The 15,429-nt window shown below is 36.0% G+C and overlaps 3 protein-coding genes across 3 annotated transcripts; all 3 read right to left on the bottom strand.

Annotated features, from left to right (window-relative positions):
• Nucleotides 1-37: 37 nt before the first annotated feature.
• LOC18610308 (Tetratricopeptide repeat (TPR)-like superfamily protein) lies at nucleotides 38-2,787 on the bottom strand. Its single transcript, XM_088803861.1, has 2 exons — nucleotides 962-2,787; nucleotides 38-871 (listed from the first exon to the last, which is right to left on the bottom strand). Exons 1-2 carry the CDS (start codon nucleotides 2,712-2,714, stop codon nucleotides 222-224), a joined length of 2,403 nt encoding a protein of 800 aa, XP_088659987.1. The 5' UTR covers nucleotides 2,715-2,787; the 3' UTR covers nucleotides 38-221.
• A 524-nt stretch (nucleotides 2,788-3,311) lies between these two features.
• On the bottom strand, nucleotides 3,312-6,910 carry LOC18610307 (uvrB/uvrC motif-containing protein). The gene is made up of 8 exons (XM_007045888.3): nucleotides 6,362-6,910; nucleotides 6,185-6,244; nucleotides 5,747-5,841; nucleotides 5,420-5,592; nucleotides 4,925-5,037; nucleotides 4,067-4,112; nucleotides 3,765-3,805; nucleotides 3,312-3,682 (listed from the first exon to the last, which is right to left on the bottom strand). Exons 1-8 carry the CDS (start codon nucleotides 6,692-6,694, stop codon nucleotides 3,515-3,517), a joined length of 1,029 nt encoding a protein of 342 aa, XP_007045950.3. The 5' UTR covers nucleotides 6,695-6,910; the 3' UTR covers nucleotides 3,312-3,514.
• A 579-nt stretch (nucleotides 6,911-7,489) lies between these two features.
• On the bottom strand, nucleotides 7,490-15,203 carry LOC18610306 (appr-1-p processing enzyme family protein). Its single transcript, XM_007045886.3, has 15 exons — nucleotides 15,062-15,203; nucleotides 14,199-14,537; nucleotides 13,448-13,525; nucleotides 13,198-13,253; nucleotides 12,586-12,705; nucleotides 12,412-12,482; nucleotides 11,771-11,864; nucleotides 11,361-11,564; nucleotides 9,948-10,199; nucleotides 9,474-9,582; nucleotides 9,227-9,294; nucleotides 8,309-8,378; nucleotides 8,155-8,229; nucleotides 7,980-8,071; nucleotides 7,490-7,744 (listed from the first exon to the last, which is right to left on the bottom strand). Exons 2-15 carry the CDS (start codon nucleotides 14,511-14,513, stop codon nucleotides 7,669-7,671), a joined length of 1,680 nt encoding a protein of 559 aa, XP_007045948.3. The 5' UTR covers nucleotides 14,514-14,537; nucleotides 15,062-15,203; the 3' UTR covers nucleotides 7,490-7,668.
• Between the last annotated feature and the right edge of the window lie 226 nt (nucleotides 15,204-15,429).

Here is a 15,429-nt window from a genome sequence, read left to right as displayed (position 1 = left end):
TTTGGTTGGAGAATGCAGATCATCTGAACAGCTTAGGTTTACTTAATAAGCTTGCTTCATAGCTATGTTACCTGTAAAGGAAGTGCTGATACATGTCAAAACATCTGGTATTAGTTTACCGATTCTCTGTACAAAGTTCAAATTATCTGTAACAGCGTAACAACTTAGGTGCACAGCAATTGCTCTGTGCTTGATTCTTGAGTTAATTTTTCTTAAAGAATTCAAAGATCTATGAGATGACTTGTGTAGTTATCAACTGGTATTTGATTATTCCAAGTACAATTGCTAACTTCTTGTTGTGAGTAAATATCCTTGGAAATTATGACACTGTCAAGCATTGAATTACTGTTTTCGAAATTACAAATATATTCTTGAGCCAAATTTTGGAAATTTTCCAAAAAACAGAGACTTTCCTCAGTTTGCAGAAGTGAAGTATCTCCAACACTAAATCTATAAACTCTCTTATCAAGCTCAATTGTGCTATAGCCAGGAACCTTCCTAAGACCTATGCCTTTCATTGCTGATCTCACTTTCCCAAATTCCTTCCAGTTTCCTTCCTCACCATATACGTTTGATAACAAGGTGTAGTATCCAGTATCATCTGTATTAATATCTAAAAGGTCTTTTTCAATGGTTTTGATCATGTCTATCCTGTGGTGGATTCGACAACCATTAAGCAGGGCACTCCAAATGCTTGCATCTGCAGGAAATGGCATCGAATTGATGATTCTATATGCTTCATTCAGATCACCACCACGACTTAGAAGGTCGACCATACACGCGTAGTGTTCTGAGTTAGGCTCAACACCGAAATCCCTCATCGAGTTAAAATAAGATTTTCCATCTTCCATGGATCCTGCATGACTACAAGCTGAAAGAATGTTCATGAAGGTAACCTGATTAGGTCTTACACTTGATTCCACCATTTGATTGAAGAGTGAGATGGAAGCATTTACCCTACCATGTGCTCCATATCCAGCAATCATGACACTCCACGATACCACACTTTTATCTGACATACTATCAAAAACTCTTTGGGCTGTTCGAAGGTCTCCACACTTAGCATACATGTCAGTTAAAGCTGTATCAATATAGAGATTTGTCCTCACACCGTATGTAAGGAGCTTGTGGTGAAGCCATTTTCCCTTCTCAAGATATCCCAAATTGGAGCATGCTTGAAGTACACTTAAGAAGGTGACATCATTCATCTCAAGACCGTTCAAGTACACTTGATCAAAGAGGCTAATTGCCTCTACTGAATTACCATTTTGAGAAAATCCGCAAATCATGGAGTTCCATGTTATGACACTTTTCTCTTTGATCTTATCAAATATCATATATGCTAATTCTGTTAAACCACATTTTGAGTACATATCAATTAGCGAATTCTGGACAAACTTATCTGAGAGGCCTCTCGTGATAATATGAGCATGTATCTGATCTCCAAATTGCAGTAAACCTCCACCTGCACAAGCTGAGAGAGAACTTGCAAGGCTAAACGTGTCAGGCATCAATCCCCTGGTCTGCATCTGCACAAACAGTACCAATGCCTCTGTTAACAGCCCTTTCTGACTATAAATTGATATGAGCATATTCCATGACACAATATTTCTTCCTGCAACACTCTGAAGAACCTTCTCACTATAGTTCAACTTTCCACATTCTGCATATAGTTCAATGAGAGCTGGCCCTAAAATATCATACTCAGGATCCATTTCTTTCCTGATAATGTAACAATGAACCAACTTCCCTTCTCTAAGCCAACCTAACCCTGCATAAGAACCTAAAACACTCATCATGGTTACTGCATTGGGTTCCACACGAGCGTCTAACATATCAACAAAAGCTTCTATCGCGTCTATAAACCTACCACTTCTATTATAGCTGGAAATCATTGCTGTCGACAATGTAGTACTCCTGTTAGTTACATTTAGAAAGATCCTCTGTGCACTACCCAGGTCGCCACATTTGCTATACATTGTAACAAGAGAGTTAGCCAATGAACCGTCACTTTCAATCTTCCTGTTTACTATATAACCATGCACCAACCTTGCTAATTTCAGAAGTCCCAACTCACCACAAGCCTCAGCTACACTAAGCATTGTTACCCAGTCCGGTTTAATACCTTCCAAGACCATTAAACGAAACATCTCCAATCCTTCACTTGCCTTCCCGTTCTCGACATAGCTCAAAATAATCGAACTCCACGAAACCAAGTCTCTAATTGGCATTTCATCAAACACTTTCTTAGCATAACTTAAGCACCCCATTTCACCATACATGCAAAGAAGTGAAGTCTGAATTACAGAATCTTCATCAAGCCCATTTTTTATTATGGTCCCATGGACCATTCCACCAGTGCCCAGATCACCAAAACCAGAACAAGCCCCCAAAACAGAAGGAAATATAAAACTACTGATCTGGGCTTGGTTGTTTTTCATCATGGTTTGGTAGAGAAAAATGGCTTCTTGAAATAAGTTGTTCCAAACAGAGCATTTTATCAGAACACCCCACATGAAAGAATCTGGGTTTGGGAAGTTTTTGAAAACAAGTTTTGAAGATCGTAAGGAACCCATTTGGGCATAAGATTCAATGAGCTTGGTGGAAGGGAGTGGGTCACGGTGAAGCCCGGCGACTAAAAGGTAGGCATGGAGTTGAGTTAGTGATCTAAGCTTGGTACATGATCTGAATAAGGGCATGTAAAGGGTGGTCATTGCAGAAAGGAACTGACTGTACCTTTAGCTCAGCAAGGGAAACAGAGCGAGAGAGACTGGACAAGAAAAGAGAAACTGGTGCCAAGGCTATACAGTAGAGTGGGTCAATGGGTTTTGGTCTTGGCCCATTTAGAGAACCAGATATCTAAAAGGAATTGAATCTATGAATACTACTACATGATCATATCATCATACTATATATATATATATATCACTTTATTATTTATTATGATATATTAATATTATGTAATATAAAATAAAAAATAAAATTTGATTAATAACATTTAATCAACTGTTATTTTATATTACATGGTTCTATTAATCAAAATAATTTCCTCTTTATTCTCTCTTTGAAAATTTATAAATCCCAATATGTTTTGCTCTTTAATTTAATTTTTAAAAATAAAAAAAGATAAATTTGACTATATTTTCATATAATATCACTATAAAGAAACACTATAATGTTACTCTAGCCCAAATTTTTTAACTTCTAACTTGTGTTGAATGGATGCCAGCTCAAATTAAAATACTGTCAATATCAGGGAAACCTTGGATAAATTTATATATAAACTGTAAAGAGTGAAAAACCAATGAAAATGCCTGAAAATCTCTGATTTCAGCAAGAGGTTTACTTGATGATTATCTACATACTGATTAGAAGGCATCAGTTTTCCTTTTAGAGGAACCAAAAAGAAGGAAAGGAAAGATACATTGGTTTGGCTATACATGAGAAGAGTGCCATATACATGCTTCATGGCAGTTCTGGCGAGGAATGCCATGCTAAAAACTACCAAGGAAAATCAGCCCTTATTTCCTGTGATGCCTCCACCTTCATCGCCTTCTGGATTGAGGGGAATTTCATGTCGGGGGCGGTTGTACTTCTCACGAAGCTGTTTGATGGGAATGAAATCTCCAGCTGCATCCATCCCGTAGAACAGAAAAGATATATAGGGATGATCAAACCTTCTCTGCACATTGGATATTGGAAGCCAGAGTGAATCCAAGAGGATATTATCGAGTACCATGTTGCATAATGACAATTCCACTCACCAAGTCTGGTTGTTCAGGGGCTAAAAGATTCTCCTCAGGAACTGCAGCATAGGAAAACATTTATTGAGTTCACCAGTGCATTAGCAAGATAACTTGTATAAAATTACTACAAATCCAAACATATCCAGCATAGAATTTACTTTGGGAGGTAAGAACTATGGGAAAAGACTACAGCTCAGGATCCTGACATGATGGAAGTAAAAAAAATGCAAATGGAGATAATACTGATTTCGAATAACAAAAGAGACAAGGTAATCAATATCAGAAGGAATTGAGCAAACAGCAGAACTGCAATGGTTTACCATATGCCACTAGTAGATTGGGGTCTGCATATACATCAACCAAGACCTGGCAAACAACAGAGAACCTCATTAAATCTCTATGAACTAGCAGTCTGTCAACCCCCCTCTTCAGTGGCAGATGATGCTATAGCTATTACATAAGAAAAATTGCCCATACTGCCATGACCTGATACTACTTGAAAGCATGTTCTTCCTTCTCACTATAGTATATAAAGCTCTTATTTAGTAGACTTTTTAAGAAACAAGCTGAATAATATTAACTTTTTTTAGATACTGTAACATTTAAATAAGATTCTTTATTTTTCTTTTCTCATTTTTTTTTAAAAAAATCATCTCACAACTTTATTTTTTGAAATTAAATCCTCCTGGTATTAAACCAATACATCATGTAAATATTGTTGGTATCAATACATCCTCAAATGCTGGAATGACCTCACTAATGGCACTATGCACTGACACACCCTAAGGAAATGAACTTTTGATAGGGACAATTGTAGCAAAGGCTCACAGGTTACTTGATTAAATAGTCAAAACAGAAAAGCACTAAAGGTCATATGTATAACATCTAAAACTTAAATGATAATGGACTAGGTTATAGGCAAAGGGAAGTTAGCAGAGTTTAGAGTTTGATCATATCTGTTCCTTGCATCTATAATTTAAAGCAAGCACAACTAAGACCTGCCTGGATTTTGCTGATCCAATGCTAATGGTTACAGTAATGATGTTTATACTATGTTCTATTGGTTTCAGCATCATATAAATACGGTCATAGCAAAACAAAAGGTAGTCCATTGCAAAACATAGGAAAAATTATACCAACCCACTCCAGATGAACTATAAAAGTAGTATTAATCAAACCTGATAAAATGGCTGATTAGAACCACGAGACAACTTTTCAACCTGTGCAGTTTCCATCCATGAACTTGATTCACAGCACACTGGATCCATCCCACAAACTACAGCTCGATAACCTGAATGAGATAAACAAGCAGGCGAAAGACAGTTAAAAAGAGGACAAAAACCTTGTATTAATGCCAGTCATAGGAAATCCAGATAGATGTAAAGGCTCTACAGTGTTGTCCTCTCCCTACCCCCCATCTTCTCTCTGTCCCCCCCCTCACCCCCCCTCCCTGAGGACTGAGTGAGTACAAAAACCATAGCAATTTGCTATCATGTCAAGTCCTGATGCTTTAACAGAATGAAACCGGAGTTATTAAATTAAAAACGACAAAGAAGTCAATTCCCAATACTACCATCTGCATTTGGAATTTAGGGGAAAGGGAAGGACAAGAACTACATAAGGAGGAAAAAGAAAGTCCAAATAATGTAGAGGAAATCATATTGATTATATACCAAAAATTTTATGCTGAACTTTCTGTCCCAAACGAAATGCATATTGCGCATTTTCATATGCCAATGCTTTTGCAGATGCAGCCAAAGATTCTGCCTCAAGTTTGGAAATGTCATCCCGTAATTTAGCTGCCAAAGCATAATTCTCAGTCTCAATTGCATTCTGCAGGTCTCCACTGAAGTGAAACAAATAAAATCAATAATCTAAAGCACCCCAAATGAACCAAGGGAGCAAATTACAAAGAAAATAAGTCACAATGAACACTTTTTCTCAAAAATCAATTATATGCACCCTAAGAAGAAATGCAGATAAGTAAATGTGAGACTCACCGTAGACGCACTATACTTATAGCCTTATCTTGGGCTTCACTCTTTGAGGACAATCCTCTTTTAGCTTCTTTCTGCTTAAGTATTTCTGCTTCAACCTTAAAAGGGGAATACCTGTTAATAAACACACCGCAAACACATCTGCCAACTCCATTTATCATGAAGAGACTTGGGTACACATTGTGGCAACCAAGCATACATAAATTCATGATGTTATGACATCGTAGTGTAAAGTTTGAATGAAAATGATCCTCTGCAGCAACAATATCATTTCCTTAATCAATTCCAGTAAATAAATAAATTATGCATGCAATGGGTTAAAAAGAAAAATGAAAGTTTCTGCCAGACTAATCATTTCTTCAATAGTTGATGGCCAAGCATAAAAAAAGGATCCAGCAATTTGTTATAGAGGCCCCTGGGGTGAAAGATGTCAGGACAAACCTCAGTAAGCTTGTTTCTAAGTTGCTGGGCAATTTCATACTCTTCCAAATTCAAAGCACGCTGCAAATCCAAAATACACAAGCAACCCCATAAACTGAAAGATAAGTGGAAACAATTTGCCCATGAAAGAAAAGACAGTAAAGTCCTATCCTAAAAATAAGAAGCTGACATCAAAACCTGCACTTGCGTAGCCAAGTCCAGCTGGAAAAAGAAAATCAATATATCCTCATTAGCAGTCTCACTACGCTCTGAGCTTGCACCCAACTCCTGATCACCTCCTTTAAATGGCCAACCGGCTTTAACCCGCAAATTTCTTTTCCTTAACAAACTGGGGTTGCCTTTAAAGTAAAAACTTGATACATACCCATGCCAGAGAGATTGTCTACCAATCCCAGATTTCACATGGGCTTTCCCAACTATCTCATAATGTCGCCTCCCCACCACCTCTGACCCATAAACAGCCGTGGTTCCGGAGGTTGTTAAGGTGCTCAATGAAAGGCTCTGCACCATTTTCCTTTTATGATAGAAACCACCGGAAAGTCGCCGACGAGTAAGAAAAAGGAAATTCTGGAATCAAATATCAGTATCTTATGACAAAAAAGAGAGATGCAAGAGAGATTAAAATTATCATCGATTAGTTTCAGAGTAGACGGGAAACAGAGGGACACAGGTGAACGAAACTAAAACTAAAGGGGAAAGAAACGAAAATATCAAAATTTTATGGGGGTCAAAAACTCAAAATCATATGCAGTCTGGATTAGGGAGTTGAGTGTGTTATTCAACAAAGTCCTGACACGTGGAATTCTTTTGGACCATGTAGTGTTATTTGGGCCGATTGGGCCACAGCCCACATTAATCCATTCCTTGTTCTCCAAATTCTGTTAGAACTTTGAAATTTCATTTTTTTATATATCTAATTCAAATTCTGTTTTTCTTTAAATAAAAAAAATCATATACCAAATAATAAATCAAATACTCGAATGTATTCATCCAATGAACTTTGATTTTATTTCCGATATCTTATTTCAATGGTAAGAACTTGAAATTTCTTTTTCCAATATCCAATTCAAATCTGTCTGATGAGCTTTTAAGGGCAGAATGTACACTCATTATTCCAGAACAAAGGTTAAAACGAACTCAGAAAGATCCTAGAATGATCATCAGGAAATCATGATGATGATGATTGAGAGAATAAATAACACATTGTAACAAAGCCAACTGCACAACTTTCAATCGAAAGCTCAGATCACCCTGAAATATTATTAACAAATCATTTACGATGATACAAGAGAGAAAGAATATTACTTTTCCTCGTCATAAAACAAACATATCATTGCTCAATAAATTAAGAATTTGACTATTTCTACACGATAAACAACCACCAAATACAAACCCCCCACCCTGCCTAGAAAATACAGTTGAAGAGAAATCAAAACAAGAATCAGTGGCTCTTTTCCAACTGGTGAAACTCTATATTTAAATGTCTATGGTCGATGGTATACATATTTCGTTCTGGGGTCCACGATAAGACCCTTTCCGCCATTCACTTCTAAATCGTGCCTGCAATGATCATATCAACAAAAAAGAATGGAATCAACTTTCTTATCCTACTCTCAGTTATCGTTCTATGTCTTGAGCATTCAACATATTAATAAGCTTAATAAGGCAAACTGTTGAATAACAGAATTGCATTGATGCAATTATAACACTGCAGAAGAATGCCCCTTGCCTACAGATTAGAAACGGTGGCATGTTTCATTTGAAATAATAATTAGATTAAACTAGAGCACTCAACTGAAAAACGAAATCGGGGATGGTCAATTGCTCACGAGGAACATATCTGAATAGCTGCAGAAGCCTATCAGCATATACCACTTTCTTCCACACCTATAGATAAATTCCGAGAACATCAAGTTACAGCAAAATTCCTAGACAGGTAAATCATTTGATGAGAAACCATTAAGACATACCACATTGTCCACGAACATTTGCAGAGCAAAAATTGCAGCCTTCAAGTGAAAGGTAGGATGAAGAACATATATTGCCTATACCAAACAAGAAAGAGGATCAAAACTACGACTGTAAATGTATATTCAGATTATATGGAATAGTTGAGCTGCATACATGCAGGTTACGTTGGTGCTTCCGACCAAGTATTTGCTGTAATCTTCTCATCCATCCTAAGTCTGGTTGGCTGGTTATTCCAGAAAGAGAAAAATGTAACATGAGCAGCGAAGGATAAAAAACAAATTGAATTCTGAAAGTGCATACAAAGACAATCTTGGTTATATAATGGTGTTGTACCAAGATCATTTTGTATTGATTAAAATGGAAATTTCCAAATCTAGATTCTTTTGCAAAGGCACAACTTTTTTGCTTGTTTTCACTGCTTTAACTATGCAATTGCCTACGAGCCATTATCTGTTACTGCTATCAACGTCTAGGAAATCCTCTGGTACCCAAAAATTTTATATGCAATTTCACAGAATGACTTGTATGAGAAGCATAAAAATTGACCAGCTGTCACAAGTGTAAAAGAAATTATGGATCATTGTTTAATAAAATCACATGCAGTTGTACAGCAAGTTCAATTTTCCAATAGCATCACTGTTTCTTCTCTGAATGGTGGCACTGTTTTAATATATGTTAATCTTTGACAATCAGATCAAAATAAACTTTCCCACCGGGAAAAGCATGATAACCAACAGCCATGCTACTGATGACCCTAAAGAAATGGGGCTTTTCCCTTTTTTATGCTGGAAGTTCCCGTAGGACCCAGCTACCCTGTAAAATTTTTATTAATGACCCTAAAGAAATGCATTGAGAATTCATTGCTTATAAAAGCAATGGTTATGAGCTAATAACATATAAGGGGAACTATTGCTATCAGAAGAAAAAGGTCTAAAACCTTCCACTTAAAGAATCCAAACATTTAACCAACACCCCCAACACCAACCCCCCCACCCCCAACCGTTTACCCCCTGTAGTTGCTTTGAAGTGCATAAAATTTCACCAAAATTCTGCAAACCATACAATACTTACATTTGTAAAGATGCTGCAGAGTGAAAGTATACAATAGTATAAGGCTTCTGCATTAAGGGTTCAAATTCCTGAATAAAAATCAAAAGATGATATTAGCTCAAAAGGCCAGTTTTGAATACAAATATGCTTTTAGGCATCCATAACCACAAAAATTTTCCCAAAATCAAGCAATGTAAAATGATGTGCAATCAATGAGACTGTGTCTGGAATTTTAGAAGTCCAAATGAACCAACCAGTTAGCTAATACCTTTATAACATAGAGAATAAAACGTTCAAGCTCAAGACACCGCAGCAGAAAATGTGCTCCAACAACAACCATAACAGGGTGACCTTCACTGTCCACTCCCCCGCGGTAACTGACATAAAACAAATAAACTAACTAAACATTATATTCAGACCAGGACCAATCCAAGCATGTATGGAATTAATGAGTCTCATACTATAAACAAAACATGGTCCCACATACAGTTAGCAAAGCCAACAAATAAAAATCGGAAATTCAGAAGAAGGTAAGGGAGAGTAAAGAGTAAACAGTCTGACGACTTCAGCTGTTTATATAGTGTATAATATCCTAGAAACACTAACACTACAGGGACACCCAAATTATTCAATGGAAACGAAAATTTTGACCAAATGATTCTCAAAAATAATGAAATATAATAAAACAGAATGCTAACTCAAGATAGGAAAAAGTTAAAGGACATCTGCACGATACACTTACACAATTTTCATCTCTGCAATTTCAGAAAGATTAAGAGAATTTGCCTTAGCGAGGTATCTAGAGTGAAGTGAGTATTCTTCAGCAGCTGATAATGGAGGCCCACCAAGGTCACCAAATCCAAGCATCTTAGCACAGTTCCAACCACCTTGTGCTTGAGCATTTTTTTTCCATTGTTCCTGGCGTCTCTGATCTGGATCTTTGATCAAGGACATGAAAGCGGGATCCAAATATGTATCTAAGTAATTTGAATTCCTGAAAGAGTAACAATCATCCAATAGTCGTTTGATGACTAGAAATTCAAATAGGCAGCGATCATTTAGCATAATTAAAACAGAACCACGATAATTGGAAGAGAGCAAATACATGAAACTACATGGAAACTCAGAGAAGCAATAGTTTGTTACACTTCGCCAAACATAACTATCTAGCAACTAGACATAATAAGTAAAAAAGTAACAAGTTTTACTTCTTGCTTTTATAATATCTTTCTCTAAAGTCAAAACCCAAAAAATCTACAAAGCTGGAATAATGCATATCTCATATATGATCAAAGCATATAGCAAGATGCAGACATCCACATACGGCAACAAATATGAAAGAACTGCATAATTTCTAGAAAAGGAAGAGCCATCAGGGACATATTTCATCCAAGAGATTTAAAACCAACCTCACTAAAGCATGTGGCTATTATGTGAGTATTCATGAGTCTACATGCGTGCTCATATGTGTGCAAGATAGAGAGATCAAATAAAATGGTGAAATGCATAATCTCCAGAAATGATAGGGAAAGCAATTCATATTTCATTAAAAACCACCCTTTATAAGGTGCATAGCTTTTAATGTGGACAGGCAAAGCATATTTCATTAAAAACCACCCTTCATAAGGTGCATAACTTTTAAATATGGACAGGCAAAGCATATTTCATTAAAAACCACCCTCCATAAAGTGCATAGCTTTTAAATGTGTTCAAGTACACAAATGCATGAGCAAGTGTAGGTGTGAGTCAGTGGCTACGAGAGAAATAGAGAGGCTTCAAATATCTTAAAGACAACTATGGTTGCAAGTAGTACTCGCCCAAAGCAAGAAATATGCTCAAAGGAATCCAAAATATTGAATCAAAAACTACTCTGGTTATAAGTTAAACTCACTATCACAAGAAAATGCTGGAATGGAATCTGAAGTTTTGATTTATTACTCTGTGAAAAGCACTTAGTCACTTAGATATATTAAACAATACTTTTTTGGAAAAACAGCATATCAAACCAACAAATTCACAAGGTTGTGCTATAGGCACACCTACATTCCAATATCTTCACATTATGATGCATTTATTGATCAATCTACGACCAAGAAGTGAATATAAAAAAGTATAAAAATGATAAAGACTTTTATCATGAAATAGAGTTACTGACCTTCGTACCAAACCTACATCACTAACAGGGAGTTCAACTGGAGCTTGGGGAGGCTTTGGGATGGCCTTTTTCGGCAATGGCTTTATTCTGATTTTACGCTCATCTATGATAGTCTCACCATTCTCATCCCCAACATCAGCAGGAAGCTTGGACATGGCCACCTCCTCCTCATGCTTATCTCGAGGAAAGTAAAGCGGAAGCAATCTACAATTTACAGTATTAAATGAGACGACACCTCAGACCTATAGCATTTTAAATGAAAGGAAAACGAAGAAAAAAAATACCTCATAACAATGCATTCTTAAAAAAAGAAAAAAAAGTAAGAAGAAATGAAGGCATCATGACAATGCATCTAAATAAGCAAGCCATCTTTGCAAGGTAGTAGAAATGAATAAAAATAGTACGATTACCTCTTATAGATCTCAGTATCAGGTGATGTGCTAGTACAAAAAACGACAGCAGTAATTTTATCTTTCTGCTTTTCAAGAAATCGCCGAACAGTCCCTGAAGAACAGGAAAAAGTTTGAATCCAGAAACATTCAACCTCCAAAACACTTTCAATAACATATTAATATGAAAAAAAGGTTGTAAATGCAAACAGATAGCGTTCTTTCTTTTTTTAAAGAAATTTCACCCCTGTAAAAACCATGTATTAGTGATGAAAATTTCAGATGACATGTATTGTCAATTAAATGGTTTTAAAAGGTAAAGAACAGTCCACAAAAGTCAATGGCTCCAAGAACATTGTATTCCAATAGCACATTGAAACAGTCAACTTAGGAAAATTAGAGGCACAAATGGCATCGGATCCATTGCAAATATTCAAAATATAACATCTTATATTATTGTTCTTGTTCATTTCATAAGAAAAACATTTCAAAATTTCCTTGCATTTTAATTCACCACTTTCTGTAATAACAGCATTAGAATAATGAAATCAAAGTTGCAAAAAGTAATACCAAAAAGAAAAACTTTGAAATTCCAGATATTTTAGTTCACAAAATATCAACAGAAGCCAAAAATAGCAGTAACGCGTAGGAAATTTTCTCACTTATAGCCACATGTGCAGCTGGTTCACGGGGATAGTTTTTAGCCTCTGTGTATATACAGCCCATAGCAATACTGCATTCATACATGTCAAGGATAGTAATTATCTTACTCCACAAAACAACAGAATAGTAAACAAATTCAAGAAATACAGTGTATAGCATCTGCAATATCAAACCTCCGAAGACCATTATCAATGAGAAGTTCAAGGCAAGATCGATAGCAATGACTCAGAGCATTTTCAGCAGCAGTGTGATACTTTACTGCATACTTGGGACCAACAGTATGGATAACTCTCCTAACAATATGATACATAAAACCATCAGTTTTCAGTCAAGACAAGATTTCATGACTATAATTTAACTATAACACTTTCAGTGCAAACTGAACCAAATGGATTCAAAAATAAGGAATATAACAAGCAAGTCATCACAGCTGCTCAAACGAGAGGTATGAACCACTGCTCATGCAGCATGATCACAAAACTGATCAATGCACGATTAAAACAAAATGATGACATCAAGCTATTATATTCCTCAGTCTTCTACAATAAATTATAAACAAATGAAAAACAAAGGCAAATGAAACAGTTAAAAGAATTATAGGAAAGCATTACATCTCGACTATAAACAAAAAGAAATTATCATTCTGATTTTTTTTTGAAAGATAATTATCAGTCAGATTTACAGAGCACTTTATTGAAGTGCAACAGATGCAAGTGTCAGATAATATCCTTGCAAACCATTGTCTCTATACAGTCTAAGTTACAGAAGTATGTGAACATACTCACCTAGCAGGAAGATCATATGCATTAGTAACTTTGGCCATCCCTGTCCTGCATCCACCCTGTCCATAAAAGGTACATTAAGTCATTCTTGCTTTAGGTTTACTTATTTCCAACAGCATGCTTCATAATCACAAAGCTTTTTCACACACTAAAAAAAGCTTAGAACGGAACTATCAAATGGTGCAACAGATCATGAAGTGTATCCATGGAAAAAGTTCTCATATAATTTCTTCCTGATTAATGTTGAGCATACCAGTGTTGAGCATTCTTCTGCAAGACCAGGCCCAGCTGCTGCATGCAAACCATGACTACTGTGTGCTTCATCCAAGTTCTGCAATCAAGCATGCAAATAACATATCAGAATATTTACATCTTTAAATAATGATATGTTTTTAGCTGAGGAACTTTGATCCTTAATGGGATCAAAACGTTAACCAAATTCCTCATATCTGCACATTAAGTATCAAACTTACCCGCTCAAGTTAGCACAAAGGTTAAGTAAAAAGCTCAACAATTTTACAACTTTTTCCACATTGTTAGATATACAAAGCTTTTTCCACATTGTTAGATATACAAAGAAGAAAGTTCAAGTCCTTAAGGGTAGATAAAATGAAAATACACAAGCATAAATTAATTTTAAAATATACTCAAGTGTGGGAACAAAAAAAAATCTCAGCTCAGTTCAGTTCAAAGATTTTGAATAAAATTGTAAAGCACATGCAGGTCAATTTTAACTATCCATTGGAAAACCAATCAAGCCTCCTTAAAACTCAGTCCTTTTCTTTATCACTTCAATCCTCAATAGAAATTCAGTACAGTTCCAATGTTACTAGAAGTCTTTTTTCTCATCATTTCCTTTCCATATTGGCTTAACCACATAACGTACATGTGTAAGTGTGAAAAATGCAAGGTTGTCCATAACCAACGATAAAGCAATTGATGTGGTTCTTCAAAATATTTTGCATCTCTACAAATCAAATAAGGTTGGGAAACTTGGTGCTTACCTCATTTGTAGAGTTAACAACAGCATCAACCTCAAGGTTCCACGGCTGTCCCCTCCACAAATATATCTTTGAGTTTATTTCATGATCAACAGGAAACCTTGATACCATCCCATTGCTACTACTCTCCTCCCCAGGAGATGTTAACGGGTCAGGGAAAAACGAATTCGAAAACGAAGGATCTTCATTCTCATCCTCCAAAGAAGACCTATACTCCGCATCAATCCATCGTGGGACTTGATCCAAGGTCACAACAGAGTCCCCATTATCAGTTGGGACTCCCCCCCTGGTCGTGGCTGTAGCCACTGTCCGATACATTGTCCCAACTCCCAATCAGAGTCCCTACCAATAGTGAATCACAAGTCCTTTAGTAACTCAAACTTCAACCAAACAAAATAAATAATGAATTATATAATGAAAAAAAAAACAAAAGGTAATTCACACGATCCCCACCTCAAAATAACAAAAATTATCAGAATAGAATCTATATTTGAACCAAAAGAAGGAGAGTTTTTATCAATGATCATCAACAAATTTCAAGACTTTTTAACCTATTGAGATATCAATCACCAAAACCGACTTCTCAAAAATTCCCCAATTCTCAAATCACCTTGATTTGACACCACAAACATACATGAATAAGCTAGAAAACTGAAATCCATAATTCCTTATACGCGAAATGCCGGAATTAAACAAATTCCTATAAAAAATTAGCAACAACAACCAAATTAAGCTTAAAAAAATTAAGCAATTACGTGTTGGAAAACCCAATACTCCGAGCTTTCGTTTAAAACAAAACAATTGACCAAAAAAAATCAAAATTCAAAGAAACCCATCAAAATTCAGAGATGGATTAACGAACGTACCTGAAATTGAGAAGCTTGGGAATCAAAATTGATCTTCAATTTGATTTTGGGTTTTAATTTCTATTTCTATAAATGAGGAAATTACAACTACTATTGCTGGGTCGATGAGCTGGCGGTTGCGGTGCTCATTTTGGCCAGAAATGGATTTGAGTGGAAAAAAACAAAACTATACTTGATTGTCTTTTTCTTTCAGTTTTGACTATGATGTCAGGAGGCCCTCCAACTTTCGGTATATTCCGTTTAAGGCCCTCTCTTTTATACTTTTATGCTGTCAAGTTAAATTTTTGTCACGGGCGAGTAAATTTCGATTAAAATTGAATTAATTATAGGAATTGAATAAATTTGGTTAAAACGGTTTGATTAACTCG

This window comes from Theobroma cacao, chromosome 2, assembly GCF_053813885.1.
Source record: "Theobroma cacao isolate CCN51 chromosome 2, ASM5381388v1, whole genome shotgun sequence".
Taxonomy (NCBI): domain Eukaryota; kingdom Viridiplantae; phylum Streptophyta; class Magnoliopsida; order Malvales; family Malvaceae; genus Theobroma; species Theobroma cacao.
The sequence above is the reverse complement of the archived record's forward strand: the minus strand, read 5'-3'. Positions and strand labels throughout refer to the sequence as shown.

Excerpts from the sequence above, each read along its gene's own strand:
- LOC18610306 (XM_007045886.3), bottom strand. The coding sequence starts at position 14,513 with ATGTATCGGACAGTGGCTACAGCCACGACCAGGGGGGGAGTCCCAACT. Across the intron at positions 13,254-13,447 it reads CAGAAGAATGCTCAACACTG|GGTGGATGCAGGACAGGGAT; the intron begins GTATGCTCAACA and ends TTTTATGGACAG. Across the intron at positions 11,865-12,411 it reads AGCTGCACATGTGGCTATAA|GGACTGTTCGGCGATTTCTT; the intron begins GTGAGAAAATTT and ends CCTGTTCTTCAG.
- LOC18610308 (XM_088803861.1), bottom strand. The coding sequence starts at position 2,714 with ATGACCACCCTTTACATGCCCTTATTCAGATCATGTACCAAGCTTAGA. Across the intron at positions 872-961 it reads TGCTGGATATGGAGCACATG|CTTGTAGTCATGCAGGATCC; the intron begins GTAGGGTAAATG and ends ACATTCTTTCAG.
- LOC18610307 (XM_007045888.3), bottom strand. The coding sequence starts at position 6,694 with ATGGTGCAGAGCCTTTCATTGAGCACCTTAACAACCTCCGGAACCACG. Across the intron at positions 6,245-6,361 it reads ACTTGGCTACGCAAGTGCAG|CGTGCTTTGAATTTGGAAGA; the intron begins GTTTTGATGTCA and ends TTGGATTTGCAG. Across the intron at positions 5,593-5,746 it reads ATAAGTATAGTGCGTCTACG|TGGAGACCTGCAGAATGCAA; the intron begins GTGAGTCTCACA and ends GTTTCACTTCAG.